The following is a 13,107-nucleotide window of genomic DNA, read 5'->3' on the forward strand; positions in this document are numbered from 1 at the left end:
TAGGTCTTCTCTGATATATTTCAGTGAAGTTATATAATTGAATTCATAAAGGCCTGGCACATTTTTTGTTAGGTTTATTCGTAGACATTTGCTGTTTTAAAATTCTATCTAAAATACAGTTTACAAAATTATGTTTTCTACCTATTTGTTTCTGATGCATGAAAATGCAGCTGGTTTTTGTACATTGATTTGGTTGCCCGCAACCTTATTACTCTCATTGGTACTGGTAATTCACCTGCAGGATCTTTGGGTTTTCTATGTAGTTATTTTTTTGTGAATAATGATAATTTTTTTCCCCTCCTTTCCAGTCTTTATCAATTTTATTTATTTTTCTTACTTCACTACACTGGGTAGGACTTGCAGTACAGGGTTGAATTGAAATAGTGAGGGTGGCCACTGTTATTTCAGTATCAAATAGGATCTCTGATACGGGGTTATGAGTATTGCCTTCTGTTCCTGGTTTAAGAGTTTTCATCCTGTTTGGATGCTGAATTATATCAAATAGTCTTTCTGTATCTATTGAGGTGATCGTGTCTCTTTGCCTTTAATCTGCTCATGTATTATATTACGTTCACCAGTTTAAATAGTAAATTACTCTTGCATTCCTGTAATAAACCCAACTTTTATTCTCTCCTGGGGTCACTACGAGTTGGAATCGACTCAGTGGCACTGGGTTTTTGGGGTCAGTTTGCAGAGTTTGGGTGGTGGAAATGGTGTTTAGCGCTCAGCTGCTAACCTGTTAACCGAAAGGTTGACAATTCAAGTTCACCCAGAGGTACCTCAGAAGAAAGGCCTGGTGATCTACTGAAAAATCAATCATTAAAAACCCTATGTAGCATAGTTCTACTTTGACACACGGTGGGGGGCCATAATTTGGAATTGACTTGATGGCAATTGGTTTGTACTGGTTGGGGTCAGTTTGCATACGTGTATTTCCATTCACAAGTGAGATTGGCCCACATTTTGCTCATGCTGTTCGTTTTTAGGTTTTGTTTTTCAGGTTATGCGACCTCGTAAAATGAGTTTGGGAATGCTTCCTCTTTTTCTATGCTCTGGAATTGTTTCTTCAGTGAAATCACTTTGCCACAGTGGCTTTTTTTTTTTTTTTGTGGGATGACTTTAATGTACTGATTCAATATCTATCTAGTGCTTTTTTTCGGGGGGGAGCTGACCGACACATAGTTAATTTTTGAAATATGAATGTGTTCTTAGAGTCACGGCAACTTTTGAAAGTTAAAAATAATCGTCGCTGTTAAGGAAGCTTATCTTCTCATTCTGATGCACTGTTTACCTATTTATTTTAACAGAGAAGTGATTGAAAAGAAGCCAGAAAAGTTTAAAGTCCAATGTTTGACAGACATCAAAAACCTGTTTTTTCCAAACACAGAACCGTTTTACGCTGCTTTTGGAAACCGACCGGCTGTAAGTAAGAGATAGGATCTATTAGAGCTCTTGAAATGACTACCTTTCTTGACAGTAGTCGTCTGAAATCCCTGCCCTGGAGCTTTAAATAAAGCCAGCTTCTCAGCCCACATCCTACAAGAAATAGCCTGGTAAAGAGCCACTTGCCTCCATCTAAAGGAAAGGAGAGTTTAAATTATTTCAGCAGCCCTAGTTTTCTTTAAAGCTCGGCAAGTTGGTTTCAGTTTGAAGCATGAGATGTGGGCTAGAAACTCCAAATGACCTGGTCTCACGTAGTTGCTCAATTTAAATGGCAAAGTGTAGCACATTCGGGTACCCTCTGAGTCACATGGCTACTTGCTTGCTAAATAAGTAAAACAGGAGCATATAATAGGATTAGACCCTTTCTAGCAGAAGGAAATCCCAAAGCCAACCCTAAGCACAGTGGTAAACTCAGCATTTCAGTATAATGTAGTATTGTTTCATATGGTGTCACAAATACTTTGAGATTTTGTACGTACTGTCCAGATTTACCGGAAAGTTCAGCATTCTGGAGACCCTGTTTATCTTTCCACATACTCACCTGTAATACAAGGGTAAGTCAAAAAGTATTGCCACTAGGGTTCCAGTTCATAAGTGCACGGTTTTATTCCAAACAAAACGTGTTTAAACATGTTTCTGCAGTTAGTGGATGGTTGCAGACAAATTCTCTCAGTAATACCCTTGTCTTAGTCTTGTTAACAGTGCCTTCAAAAAAAAAAAAAAAAAACATACTTTTTGTGCTATGGGAAAACACGGTTTTGAGGTGAGGGCTAATATCCAATTTTTAATATAACTCAAGTGGACATCTTCTCAAATCATTGAAGCTTTGCAACAAATCTATGGGAATGCTGCCCCACATAAAACAGTTTGTAGATGGATCAGGCATTTTAGGGAAGGTCAGAAAGACTGCAGAGATGAGCCAAGAGAGGGAAGACTGCTCAGAAGGTTATGGCGACTGTTTTTTGGGATTCTGAAGGGGTAATCTTGATCGACTTTCTCGAAGAACATAGGATGATGACGGGTGCTTATTATGAAGACGTTTTAAGAAAATTGAAAACTGCATGGGTGAGAAAAAGGCCAGGAAAGTTGCCCTGAGGAATGTTTCCCATCATGACAACGCACCTGCTCATTCTTTGAGGGTACCAAGGGCTGTCCTTTGAGGACTTTGTTGGGAAACTTACCCCATTCGCCCCACAGCCCTGATCTTGCCCCTTCAGCTTCTTTGTGTTCCCAAAACTCAAAGAACATTTAGAAGGAGCATGATTTGAGTCCCTCGAGGATGCCAGAACTGCTGTTTTGACGTGGTGTAAATCGAACAGCACAAAATTCTTGGGGGAAGGGTTAGGGAGACGGAAACACAGCCTTCAGAAGTGTAAAGACCTAGACGGAGGATATGTTGAGAAACAATAGCTTCACGTTTTGATATTTTTGTTTAATAAAGGTTTCTGTGATTTTGTGGAGCCCTGGTGGCATAGTGGTTAAGAGTTTGGCTGCTAACCGAAAGGTCGGCAGTTCAAATCCTCCAGTTGCTCCTTGGAAACCCTGTGGGACAGCTCTACTCTGTCCTGTAGGGTTGTTATGAGTTGTAATTGACTCGACAGCAACAGGTTATGGGTTATGATTTTGTAGCAATACTTTTTTTTAAATTGTGCTTTAAGTAAAAGTTTACAAATCAAGTCAGTCTCTCATATAAAAATTTATATACACCTTGCTATATACACCTAATTGCTCTCCCCCTAATGAGACAGCACACTCCTTCCCTCCACTTTCTCTTTTCATGTCCATTTAGCCAGCTTCTGACCCCCTCTGCCCTCTCATCTCCTCATCAGATAGTAGATGCCAACATAGTCTCACATGTTGTAGCAATACTTTTTGACTTACTCTCGTATAGTTGGGTGCTAATTACCCAAGTAGAAAATTCTCTTACCTTTGAAATCATGACACAGAAAATGGGTCGGGGAATAACATTAAGGAATGTTAAAGCTGCAGGGGATGTGATAGGTTATCTACTCTTTGACTCGGTTCTTGAACAAATGAGAGAACTGAGGCCCAGAGAAGGTAATGAATTTAATAGTTCTACATCAAAGGATATTCTTTCTCTGTAATACTTGGAGGCAAAATGTGGTTAAGGAAAATTTTATCATGTTGTAGAAAATCCGTACTATCATGTATTTGTTTTTACAGTTTTCTAATTAACCCTTTCAATAACCTTTACCAAATATAGGATGTGTATTCGTACAAGCAAGTAGGAGTGTCTTTGAATAGAATATTCACCGTCAACCCCAAAGGAGAACTAGTACAGGAGCATGCAAAGACCAACATCTCCTCGTGAGTACTGGGAACGTTTTACGTTGTTACTTTATTGTTCCTACTGTTGCTCTCCCTTTACTCTGGAATGGTGTTTTACAGTTTATAGTATACCTTTTTAGTACTTGTTGCCTGGATTTCAGTCTTTAATTCCTGTAATGAAAAATATATTTGACTTCTTGTATTTTTTCCAAGACTTAATTTTTGGACAACTGAAATGAAATCAGCATCCCTCTGGGTCTAAAGTTGAGGGCAGTGGTTAGATTCTGCCACAGCAGGGGACTGAATGAATTTGAGAATTTGTGAGGTAGATTTGCCAAGTTAGTTTTGAAACCCTAGCATGTGACTTAGGAATTTAACCAGATTGAAATGTCACATGAAGCTGTATTTAAAGATGAGGGGCTGTTTATCTCTTCACAGGCTGACCTGTCATAATGGTCTTACCAGAAACCTTGTTGTGTAATTATAAGAATTCCTCTGACATTTTTGGTCAACACCCAGTTTCTGTGAGTCAGAGGGCTAAATTGGATAACTGTTCTTAAGGAGGCATTCTAATTGGCTGTGGAGTCACTCTTGACTCTAAAATGCCTCATTTTGTATCCTTAACTTCTTAGGAAAAAAAAAAACGCATTGCCGTCAAGTTGATTCCAACTTGTAGCAACCCTATAGGACAGAGTAGAACTGCCCCAGAGAGTTTCCAAGGAGTGCCTGGTAGATAACTTCTTAGAATGGAGAACATTTCCACATTCTGTGAGAGGTATATTAGGGCGTTTTGCCCACTGGGTGATGTCAGCCCACGCAGACAGTTGTCATTCTGCCTGGTCCGTTTCAGAGGCTGGACCTCCTTTGGCCAGGTCTATACAGACATGGAAAATAGCCTCTGGCCTGAGTGACCCCAGGGCCCCTCCAGAGCCTTCCTTAAATGGCAGAGCTAGTTTGGTTCTAGTGGTTTCCTAGGGATTGGTCTTCTGTAGACACCTCATGTCATTTCAAGTTGAGTAGAAATGTAGATTCCCTCCAGAACACATCACTTTCAACATGACCCTCATACCAGTCGGAGTCTCCTAACTCAGCAGTTACAGGCCTGGGGGAGCCCTGGGGCCTGCCCTGGACAAGGCTCCTCCCCCATAGTCATGCTGATACCAAAGCAGTTCTCAGGGTATGTGGGGAGGCAGGGGAAGGTGGAGCCGAGACCCTCTTCCGTCTTTGACCATGTAAGTCAGTGCCGGGCTGCTTTGTGATCCTCAGAACAACAGCAGGGACTCTATTCCTTTCTTAACCCTGTCCTTGTAATTTCTTCCCCCTCCTTGGTTAAAAATGTCTACCCCTGGCTGTGTCAGAGGTTCCTCCCCCAACATGGAAGGCTTTCCTTGGTGTGGAAAAGAGCTAGGGGATTTCTGTGGAGGGTCCAAAAGACCTCTCAGCCAATAGGGTGCTGCCTGGAAATGGCCAGGAAGTCTGCCTAGATAGCAGACAAGTGGCAGCCTTGCCACCAGGTACATGGACAGGGGGATTCCAGCATCCGAGGCTTTGGCCTAGAAGGCCTGTGAAGGTACCATTTGCAGGTATTCTGGAATTAAGATGCGTGCTTTGCTCATGGCATGGCCTAGCGTGGATCTCTGTATGAGAGAAGACTGTTTTATATATTGCCAAAGAACATTTTTATCTGATGCACAGGCTGAGAGATGTGATTGTCTCCTCTCCAGGGAGGCACACACATTTCTCTGGCATTGAACTTAGTACTGAACCACTTCTAAGCCAAGTAGGTACGTGCCCCTCAGAATCTGGGACCCTGTCGCAGAAGTCATCTGAGGTGTCTTTGGCTGAATAGGGGCCCACACAGGATGGGGAGGTTTAGTGCTTTTTTTCTTTTGCATTTGTGAATGTCAGTATGTGAGTCCCGCGTGTGTTGCAGAAGCCCTGTGTGTGGAGGGTGGGCCAGAAAGAGGCTCATAGATGGAGCTTGGGCTCTGCCGCTGAGGGCGTGTGAAGGTGACTCTGGGTCTGGTACCTACCGCAGCCTGGCAATGGGCTGCTACCTGTAGAAGGACCAACCTCCTGTTGCCACAAAACTCAAACAAATAGGCCTTAAAGCCGGGGGTGTTTATTCTATTTTATTCGTTTGTTTTAATCCTCAGAAAAGACATAATGCTTGCTTATTGAGAGAAGTTTTTCCCATTTTGTGCAAGCACAATATTTCTCATAAGTCCTTTATTAAATGTACATATTCATTCTTATTTAGTAAGTGATTTTATGTCTCAGAACATGTTAGTTCCTGGAGTTTGGATTTTAAAAGCCCCTCCCAGCTTCTTAGGAAATCAGAACTGGAAAGGGACCCAGTGACTGTCAAGAAGGAGGCTACGGGTGTACAGGAGAGGGCTGGGCATGTCAGCATTTCAGGTCGGAGGCACCCGGCAGTCTGAAAATGTGTGTTCTGTTAGCAACTTTACTTTTTTGTAATACAAACCAAAATAACTAATATCCAGTATCTTCTTTAAGATGTTTAGAGAACAGAGTAAGAGAGTATGAAGAGAGTGTTTAGAAATAGTGATCTAGTCCAGCCCTACATGCGGAAAGATGTGGCTTCTGAGGCCCAGAGAGGGCAAGACATTTGTCCAAGGTTGCATAGCAAGGAAGTCAGGAGTAGATGCTAGGTCTTCTGACCCTCATGGCAGCCAGGACTTTTTTCTCTAAGGCATGTTAAAATTTATTGTCGAATACATTTAGTGAGTGCCTAATATGGGCCAGGCATTGTTGCATACGATATTTTATTCAATTCTCATATAAACACTGTGGCACAGTTTTCATTTTTCTTCTTTTACAATTGTGGAGATTGAGCCTTAGAGAGATTAAGCCATTTTCACAGGATCGCACAGCTGGTAAGTGGCAGACCTGAAGATCAAATCCATGTCTCCTTAGGCTCAGGGCCTGGTGTTTGCTCATTGTACAGTAAAGCAATCTGTTCGGTGTCCAAAGGTATATATCATCTGTGATTCTTTCTTGTTGATACCCTGTATGTGTCCTCCTTGGCAGGTGGCTGTCCACTCACCGAGTCGTTTCCTCTGTCTTCCTTTGCTTCTGCCCTGTTCTCCTTCATCTTTCTGTTGTGGCAAAGCCAAGTCCCGCTTTTTTCCACAAAGCCTTCTCGGACCCCTTTGCATATTCTGATTGCTTCTCTGATATCCTATTAGTTTAATATGAAATTATTCTAGAACTACTTCCAATGTGTTAAGTAGGTGGTCAGCTGACAACGCTGGGTGCATGGTGGTGCTCCCTGTGGTTGGGGTCCGCTGGCCCTCAGTGGCAATGATGATTTCCGTTTTCCTTCTAGGTACGTGAGACTCTGTGAAGTGGTTGACCACGTTTTCCCATTACTGAAAAGAAGCCATTCTTCAGACTTTCCCTGTTCAGATACTTTCAGTAATTTCACCTTTTGGAGAGAGCCACTGCCGCCTTTTGAAAACCAGGATGTTCGTTCTCCCTCCACCTAAAACACACCAAGCAGCCTCTTGACGTCAAAGTGGAAGACTGGGCATCACACATTAAAGGATAGGTTTTGTGAACCGTGGAGCTGGAACTCAGGAGACTGACGTGCAGTCATTTGCTTAAGGACGGAAAGAATTTAGAAGCGTCTCCCCCTCCCTCACTCCCCTGGGGGAGGGGTGACATTCCTAAGGGAAACATGGAGGGTGTTTTACAGGCCAGGAATAGGGCTGCGTTCATAATGTGGAAAGCATCCCTTGGCTTTGACCGAAAGCCAGTTCCAACATGGCATTCCCAGCCTGCTCCCATGGTTATCTGTTCACGTGCAATATGGGCCTATGAAACCCAAGCAGAGGGTGACTGTCCGTGGGCTGTCCCCGCTGATGACAGTGTCAGCTGAGGAGAGCCAGATATGTAGGAGTTTTGGTAAAGATTGAGGCAGGGGCCACGCTTTATTTATAGCAGTGTCTCTGCCACCTTTTTTTGCACAGGGCAGGGAAGGGCCGTGCAATCTGAATCTGAGGCCTCTTTGAAGAGAATCCAAACCCCAAACCGCACTGGCTCTGGGCTTTGGCCTTGTGAATGGTCCCTTGCAGTATTTGCCTATTGGTCTGATTTTGGGGTGATAAGTTCTTCTTTAATTCCTTTGGTTAAAGATAACCTAAGTAATTGGCATATCCCTCCCCTCCCTGATTCCTGTGGCTAAAGGCTGGAATATTTATGCCTTAATGCATCTGTGGCAGGTGTTTTATTTAGAACGTGCTTTATCTAGCTCTCTAGAACTTTGCAATGCCTTAATTGAAAATTATAGTCAATATTTCTAAGGCAGTATTTTGAATCAGTTCAACACTCTGCCAGCATCCTTTTATCTAGCAAGGTGGTACTGAAAGTGCGGACTTGAACAGAGCTTATGCCAAATGATAACAAAGTCGATTTTTATTGGGAGCCTTCAAAAGCAGTTGGTTGGTTTTCAGAAAATAGTTTCAAGAAGTTTAACTTATATTCTTTGTTAGGTATGATTTATTACTCTGATTGGATTGCTGTTATCAACCTTTTAGCCATATTCTATTCCAACTGTACTTAATAAATTAAAAAAAAATATGTGTTGGACTATCCAAAGAGCCTTATTCTGTATATTTCGTAAGATTGACCCTCTTTTGGAGTTTAAGAGGAATACTTTTTTTGTTCTTAGTCCTTTTCCTCAGGTTAAAGGCAAATGGATATGTAATAATTTGAGCGACATTTTTTTAAGCTCATAGACGGTGATTCTTTTACGTGTTTATTAAATTGGCTTATGGAGAGAACGCTTGGGAAAGTGAAAATTATTTTGGTAAAAGATTTTGCTTTACTTTTTGAAGTATTATTTTTTAACGAGTGTTACACTCCAGTGATTGAAGTGCTTCCGTATTTAAATTGGGTTGTTCGGGTCCCCGGAGGAACAAAATGGAACTGACTGATGAAATTTTACTCTTTCTGTGAAAGAAAATCTCTGAGGTGTTGCCTTCGTTGTGATTGGTGGTCTCCGTGAGCAAGGAAAGCTTTTACTCAAGGTTCACGTGGACATACAGAGAAAGGCAAACGTACCTGTGTGCAGGTGATCCCCGATTTGTGTAGGAACACAAACATGCGTGTGCAGATTCCCTTTTGGGGATTAAAAACAAACAATATTTTTAATTGGCATTAAAAATATTTTTACAGATAGTTCTACCCTCACTACTCTGGGCTTCATTGGTGACCTTGAGGAACTACATTAATTCTTTCTGTCACGAGGGTACTTTTGAGTGACATCTGACTGACATGAACTAAATATAAGTTCATGGTCCTGCAAAGGCTCACATAGTTTCTCCCTCGAGCCTGGGAATAACTTCGGCCGAGAGATTAGGTAGAGTATCCCTGGCATAATTTGCCCCTCCTCAGGACAACCAGCTGTAGTCCACACTCCCAAGTGGGTGTTTGAGAGCGTGCAACTTTGGACGGTGACTTTTGTGTACCTTAAAATTCCACCCCACTGCACTCTGAAACAGGGCATGCCGCCGAGAAAGTCACACTCAGATCTCCATCTCTGTACCCACGAATGTGCGAGAATGCTTGTCTGTGCCTGCAAGACTATAACCCAGTAACCCCATGGTTACACGCTAGGAAGCTGTATTTGGACCACATGTTTCAAAGTTGCCCCATGGAAATGAATCACATTGTATGTGATGAAGAGCACCATAGACAGCACAAACCTGGTACGTTGGAGAACAGTGATAACACCCTCAAAGAGAATTCCCTTTTCAATTTTAGGTTTGGATCGCCACTTTAAATATATTTATTTGCCACATATGTTCTGTATTTGTATATGCTGGTGCAGTGATACAAATCATTGTAATACTTCCTTGTGTTGCGCTGGATGCAAAGTTAGAAAATATTGTAATAAATGAGACTGATGAAAGAATTCTCTGAAAATCAGGCGTGTGAATTTTAAATAGTTCTTGGTAAGTTATTACCCTGCCGATTTTCTAGTGTGTAGTCTCAAGCATATGATTTTATTTTCTCTTCCCCAAAACCTTTGAGGCTATGAACTGTTCAATATTTGGAATAAAAGAGCTTGTCTTTTCTCATTCTTTTAGATTTATGATGGTACAATCTCCCTGTGCCCGTGAGGGGGAAAGAGGGATGAAAGAAGAGAGGAGAGGGCTGCCCCTCTGGGCACGCCCTACTCTGATGGGAACGATTCAGGAGCCTGGAGGCGTCAGTTCAACGTTGTCCATCAAGTGCCTCTCAGGCCTGGCCTAGAATCTCTGTTTAACGCGTAGCTGTTCCGGAAGGGGGTTCCCTTGCCTCACATGCACTGCCCTCAGTTTTTGGGCTCCTGACTTCTCTGTTGGATACCCCAGATTAGTTTTTCATTCTGAATTAATGAATCCAAATCTTTGACTGGTTCACTCCTATAAACTGAAAACTATCATAGTTCCTATTGATTTTGTGTGTTGCCCACATGGCCTGAGCCTTCCTGTTGATATACCTGCATTAGCCTAAGTGTCTTTGGAACAAATGGAAGGCTGTCGGTCCTAAAATGCTTAAAACATAGTTATACGAGGTACCAGGCTAAGCTCCTTATGAAACCCAAATCCAAAACAGTTCATCTCTGGGCATATGTAGAATTAATGCTTGTGTATCTTCAAAACAAACTCTTAAGTTGGAGCTGAACATCACAGATTTATTCTAACTCTGGTTTCAGTTTCTAGGCTCTTTTATCTGTACAATAAAAATGAATATAAATGTTTGTCTGTGGCCTGTTTATTCACATATGCTCTCATGGTTTTTCATCCCTCTTCTTATCTTGGTACCACTAGGCTATGCTGTTTCCATTCAGCTCTGTGGGCAGCTCCCACATATGCAGGGGAAACTAGTCCAGGAGCCTGAATGTCACCAGAGTCTCAGCTGTAATCACCTGAGTATGTAAAGTATTTCATAGCCACCACCCGACTCAACAACCCTTTCATTCAGAGGCCAAGGAGCGTTGAGAATGGGGTCATTCACCATCAGCCTTGGGGGTCAAAGTGCCCTTTCCTATAAGAGGTCATAAATGCTGCCCTCTTACCATCCTGGCGTAAGAGACTAGTTATGGAGGAAAGTTAACATGTAGACCCCGCTGTAAAATACTGAAAAACAAACTTGTAGAACGCTCATCCTAGCAGGAGTCTCCTAACCAGCTGTGCGGGAGGAGCTTGGATGCACCCCCATTCACATCTTACTCATACCTTCCCTTTGCACATCTGTATTTTATCCTCAGACTGGGGGGGGGGTTCGAGTGGGAGCAAGACTACTCCTGCTGCCCTGGCGGCGGGGTAGGAGAGCATCCTGTCTCTGCCTTAAGTATTGAGAAGGTGGTAAACATGCTGCTAGGTTTTCCTCCTTCCCCCTTCTGACTGTCACCACTGGTGCAAGGTTTGAAGCCAGGTGAAGGGCATGGTGCCTAAAGGAAATGGGACTGTGAGCAGGCAGAAGATGACCCTGGAAGTCAATGGGCACAAAATGGCCACCTGCGGGCACAGATCAGTGTGTGTCTGGCAGCACAGCTTTTCAAAACCTTTGAACGGGAATGTTCTCAGGTGGAGCATGCTCTCTCCATTTTGACAAAAGGCTCCTCCCTGTGAGCGCTATACTTGGAGACCAGCCAGGGTTGTGGATTAGGTTGTGGGCAGAAGGGGAGTTCCTTAAGAGAACTGTTTGGGTATCAAAGTATCTCAGTGGCCCTGAGATTGGACCAGTCTGAGGTCAAACATCACTCACTGACTTGGAAGAGGGAGCACTTTGCAGCTGTTTGGTCAGGTCTGAGCTATTTAGATCAGTGATTCTCACAGCATGGTCTTTGTACCTGCAGCTTCAGCACCACCAGGGAGCTTGTTAGAAATACCAATTTTTTGGGCTCTGCTCTAGACTGAAGGAGCCCTGGTAGCACAATGGTTAAGTGCTTGGCTGCTAACTTAAAGGTTGGTAGTTCGAACCCACCCAGTGGCTCCATAAGAGAAAGACCTGGCAATCTGCTTCTGTAAAGATTACAGCCTAGAAAACTCTATGGGGCATTTCTACTTTGTCACATGGTGTCTTTATAAGTCACCCAACAACAACACAACCCTAGACTTGGAGTCCCAGGGTGGTGCAAACCGTTAATGTGGTTGACTGCTAACCAACAGGTTGGTGGTTCAAGTCTACCCAGAGGCACCTTGGAAGAAAGGCCTGGCGATCTACGTCTGAAAAACCAGCCACTGAACACCCTGTGGAGCACAGTTCTACTCTGACACACATGGGGTTGCCATGAGTCAGAATCCACTCAGCAGCAACTGGTTTTTTACCCCAGACCTACTGAATCAGACTGGGGGTGGGGCCCAGCCATCCGTTTTAATGAGCCCTCCAGGGGATTCTTACTCGGCTCAAGAGTGAGAAGCACTGTTTTAGATGATAAACCCAGCTCCAGGGGTCCTGTGCCCTGGTAGCTTGACTGGCCGTTTCACCCCAGCTTTGCCCTCTTGTATTACTGCAGCTCATATTTTACTTTAAAAAAGTACCCAGTGGCATGAAAGCGGTACACTCGGTGGCCCGGCTACAGTGAATACTAACTGCCTTGAGCTTGCACAGGTAGGGTCTGCAGCAAGAGGGAACCCCCTGGAGAGACCACCTTGTCTCAACCTGTGTCCTGGCCCAGAGCTGGGAAACCCGATACAGGTGCTCGCTTGAGACACAAGGTGTCGTTGTGATGCTTTGATACACAGCTTGCAGCCTGGTCACCTTCCTAGAGATCTCACATGTTGAGCTGGCAGCCACAGAGGGAATTGTGCCTGATCAGAGTGCCTGTGAACGAGCAGGCCTGGGCCCAGATTTCTAACGGCTGCACCCCCAGCCCCCCGCCACCCCCGCCCCAAGTTGTCGTCGCCCAGAGGTGCCTGTCCTGGTGCCAGCAATCTTTTGATTGGTGCAGGAAGTCCATTGAGGCCTGCTTGGCTTTTAATGAGTTTTGCAAGCAAGTGGCCGCTTCCTATGACTCATTCTGCCTTTTGTACACCGGAGATTGTGGTTTTAAGTTTCACTTTGGAAAGTAACCACCGTGTCTGCTGCTTTCTCTGCTCCTGGAATCCGAACAAGTTACATTCATTTTGCAACAAAGAAATGTAAATGTAGGACAACCAGTCATATTTCTGCTCTGATTGTAAAAACATCCTTTTCCGCCATGGTTGACAGAGCCAAGCTCAGAAGAAATGGTTTGTATTTCCAAGGATCACATTCATTTGGGAGCTTCATATTTTCCCTTCCAGAGTGGTTTGATAGTTTGGCTTTTGTTCTTTGTCTTCTTGATTCGCATTTAAGGGCGATCCTAAAAACAAACAGTAC

General features: G+C 43.5%; 1 protein-coding gene across 8 annotated transcripts in view; it reads left to right on the forward strand.

Annotated features, from left to right (window-relative positions):
- LPIN1 (lipin 1) overlaps window positions 1-11,770 on the forward strand; it is a 95,790-nt gene extending 84,020 nt beyond the window's left edge. For 7 of the 8 annotated variants that reach the window (XM_010591922.2, XM_010591921.3, XM_010591923.3 and 4 more), the window contains 3 exons: window positions 1,308-1,422; window positions 3,668-3,771; window positions 7,082-9,670. In XM_010591922.2, coding sequence (XP_010590224.1) covers window positions 1,308-1,422; window positions 3,668-3,771; window positions 7,082-7,241 — 379 coding nt within the window. In that variant the 3' untranslated portion in view covers window positions 7,242-9,670. Of the gene's footprint in view, window positions 1-1,307; window positions 1,423-3,667; window positions 3,772-7,081; window positions 9,671-9,845 lie in introns of those variants that run through there. The other variant, XR_010323552.1, reaches the window with a different exon arrangement.
- Window positions 11,771-13,107: the final 1,337 nt, after the last annotated feature.

Source organism: Loxodonta africana, chromosome 12 (genome assembly GCF_030014295.1).
Source record: "Loxodonta africana isolate mLoxAfr1 chromosome 12, mLoxAfr1.hap2, whole genome shotgun sequence".
NCBI classification, from domain to species: Eukaryota; Metazoa; Chordata; class Mammalia; order Proboscidea; family Elephantidae; genus Loxodonta; species Loxodonta africana.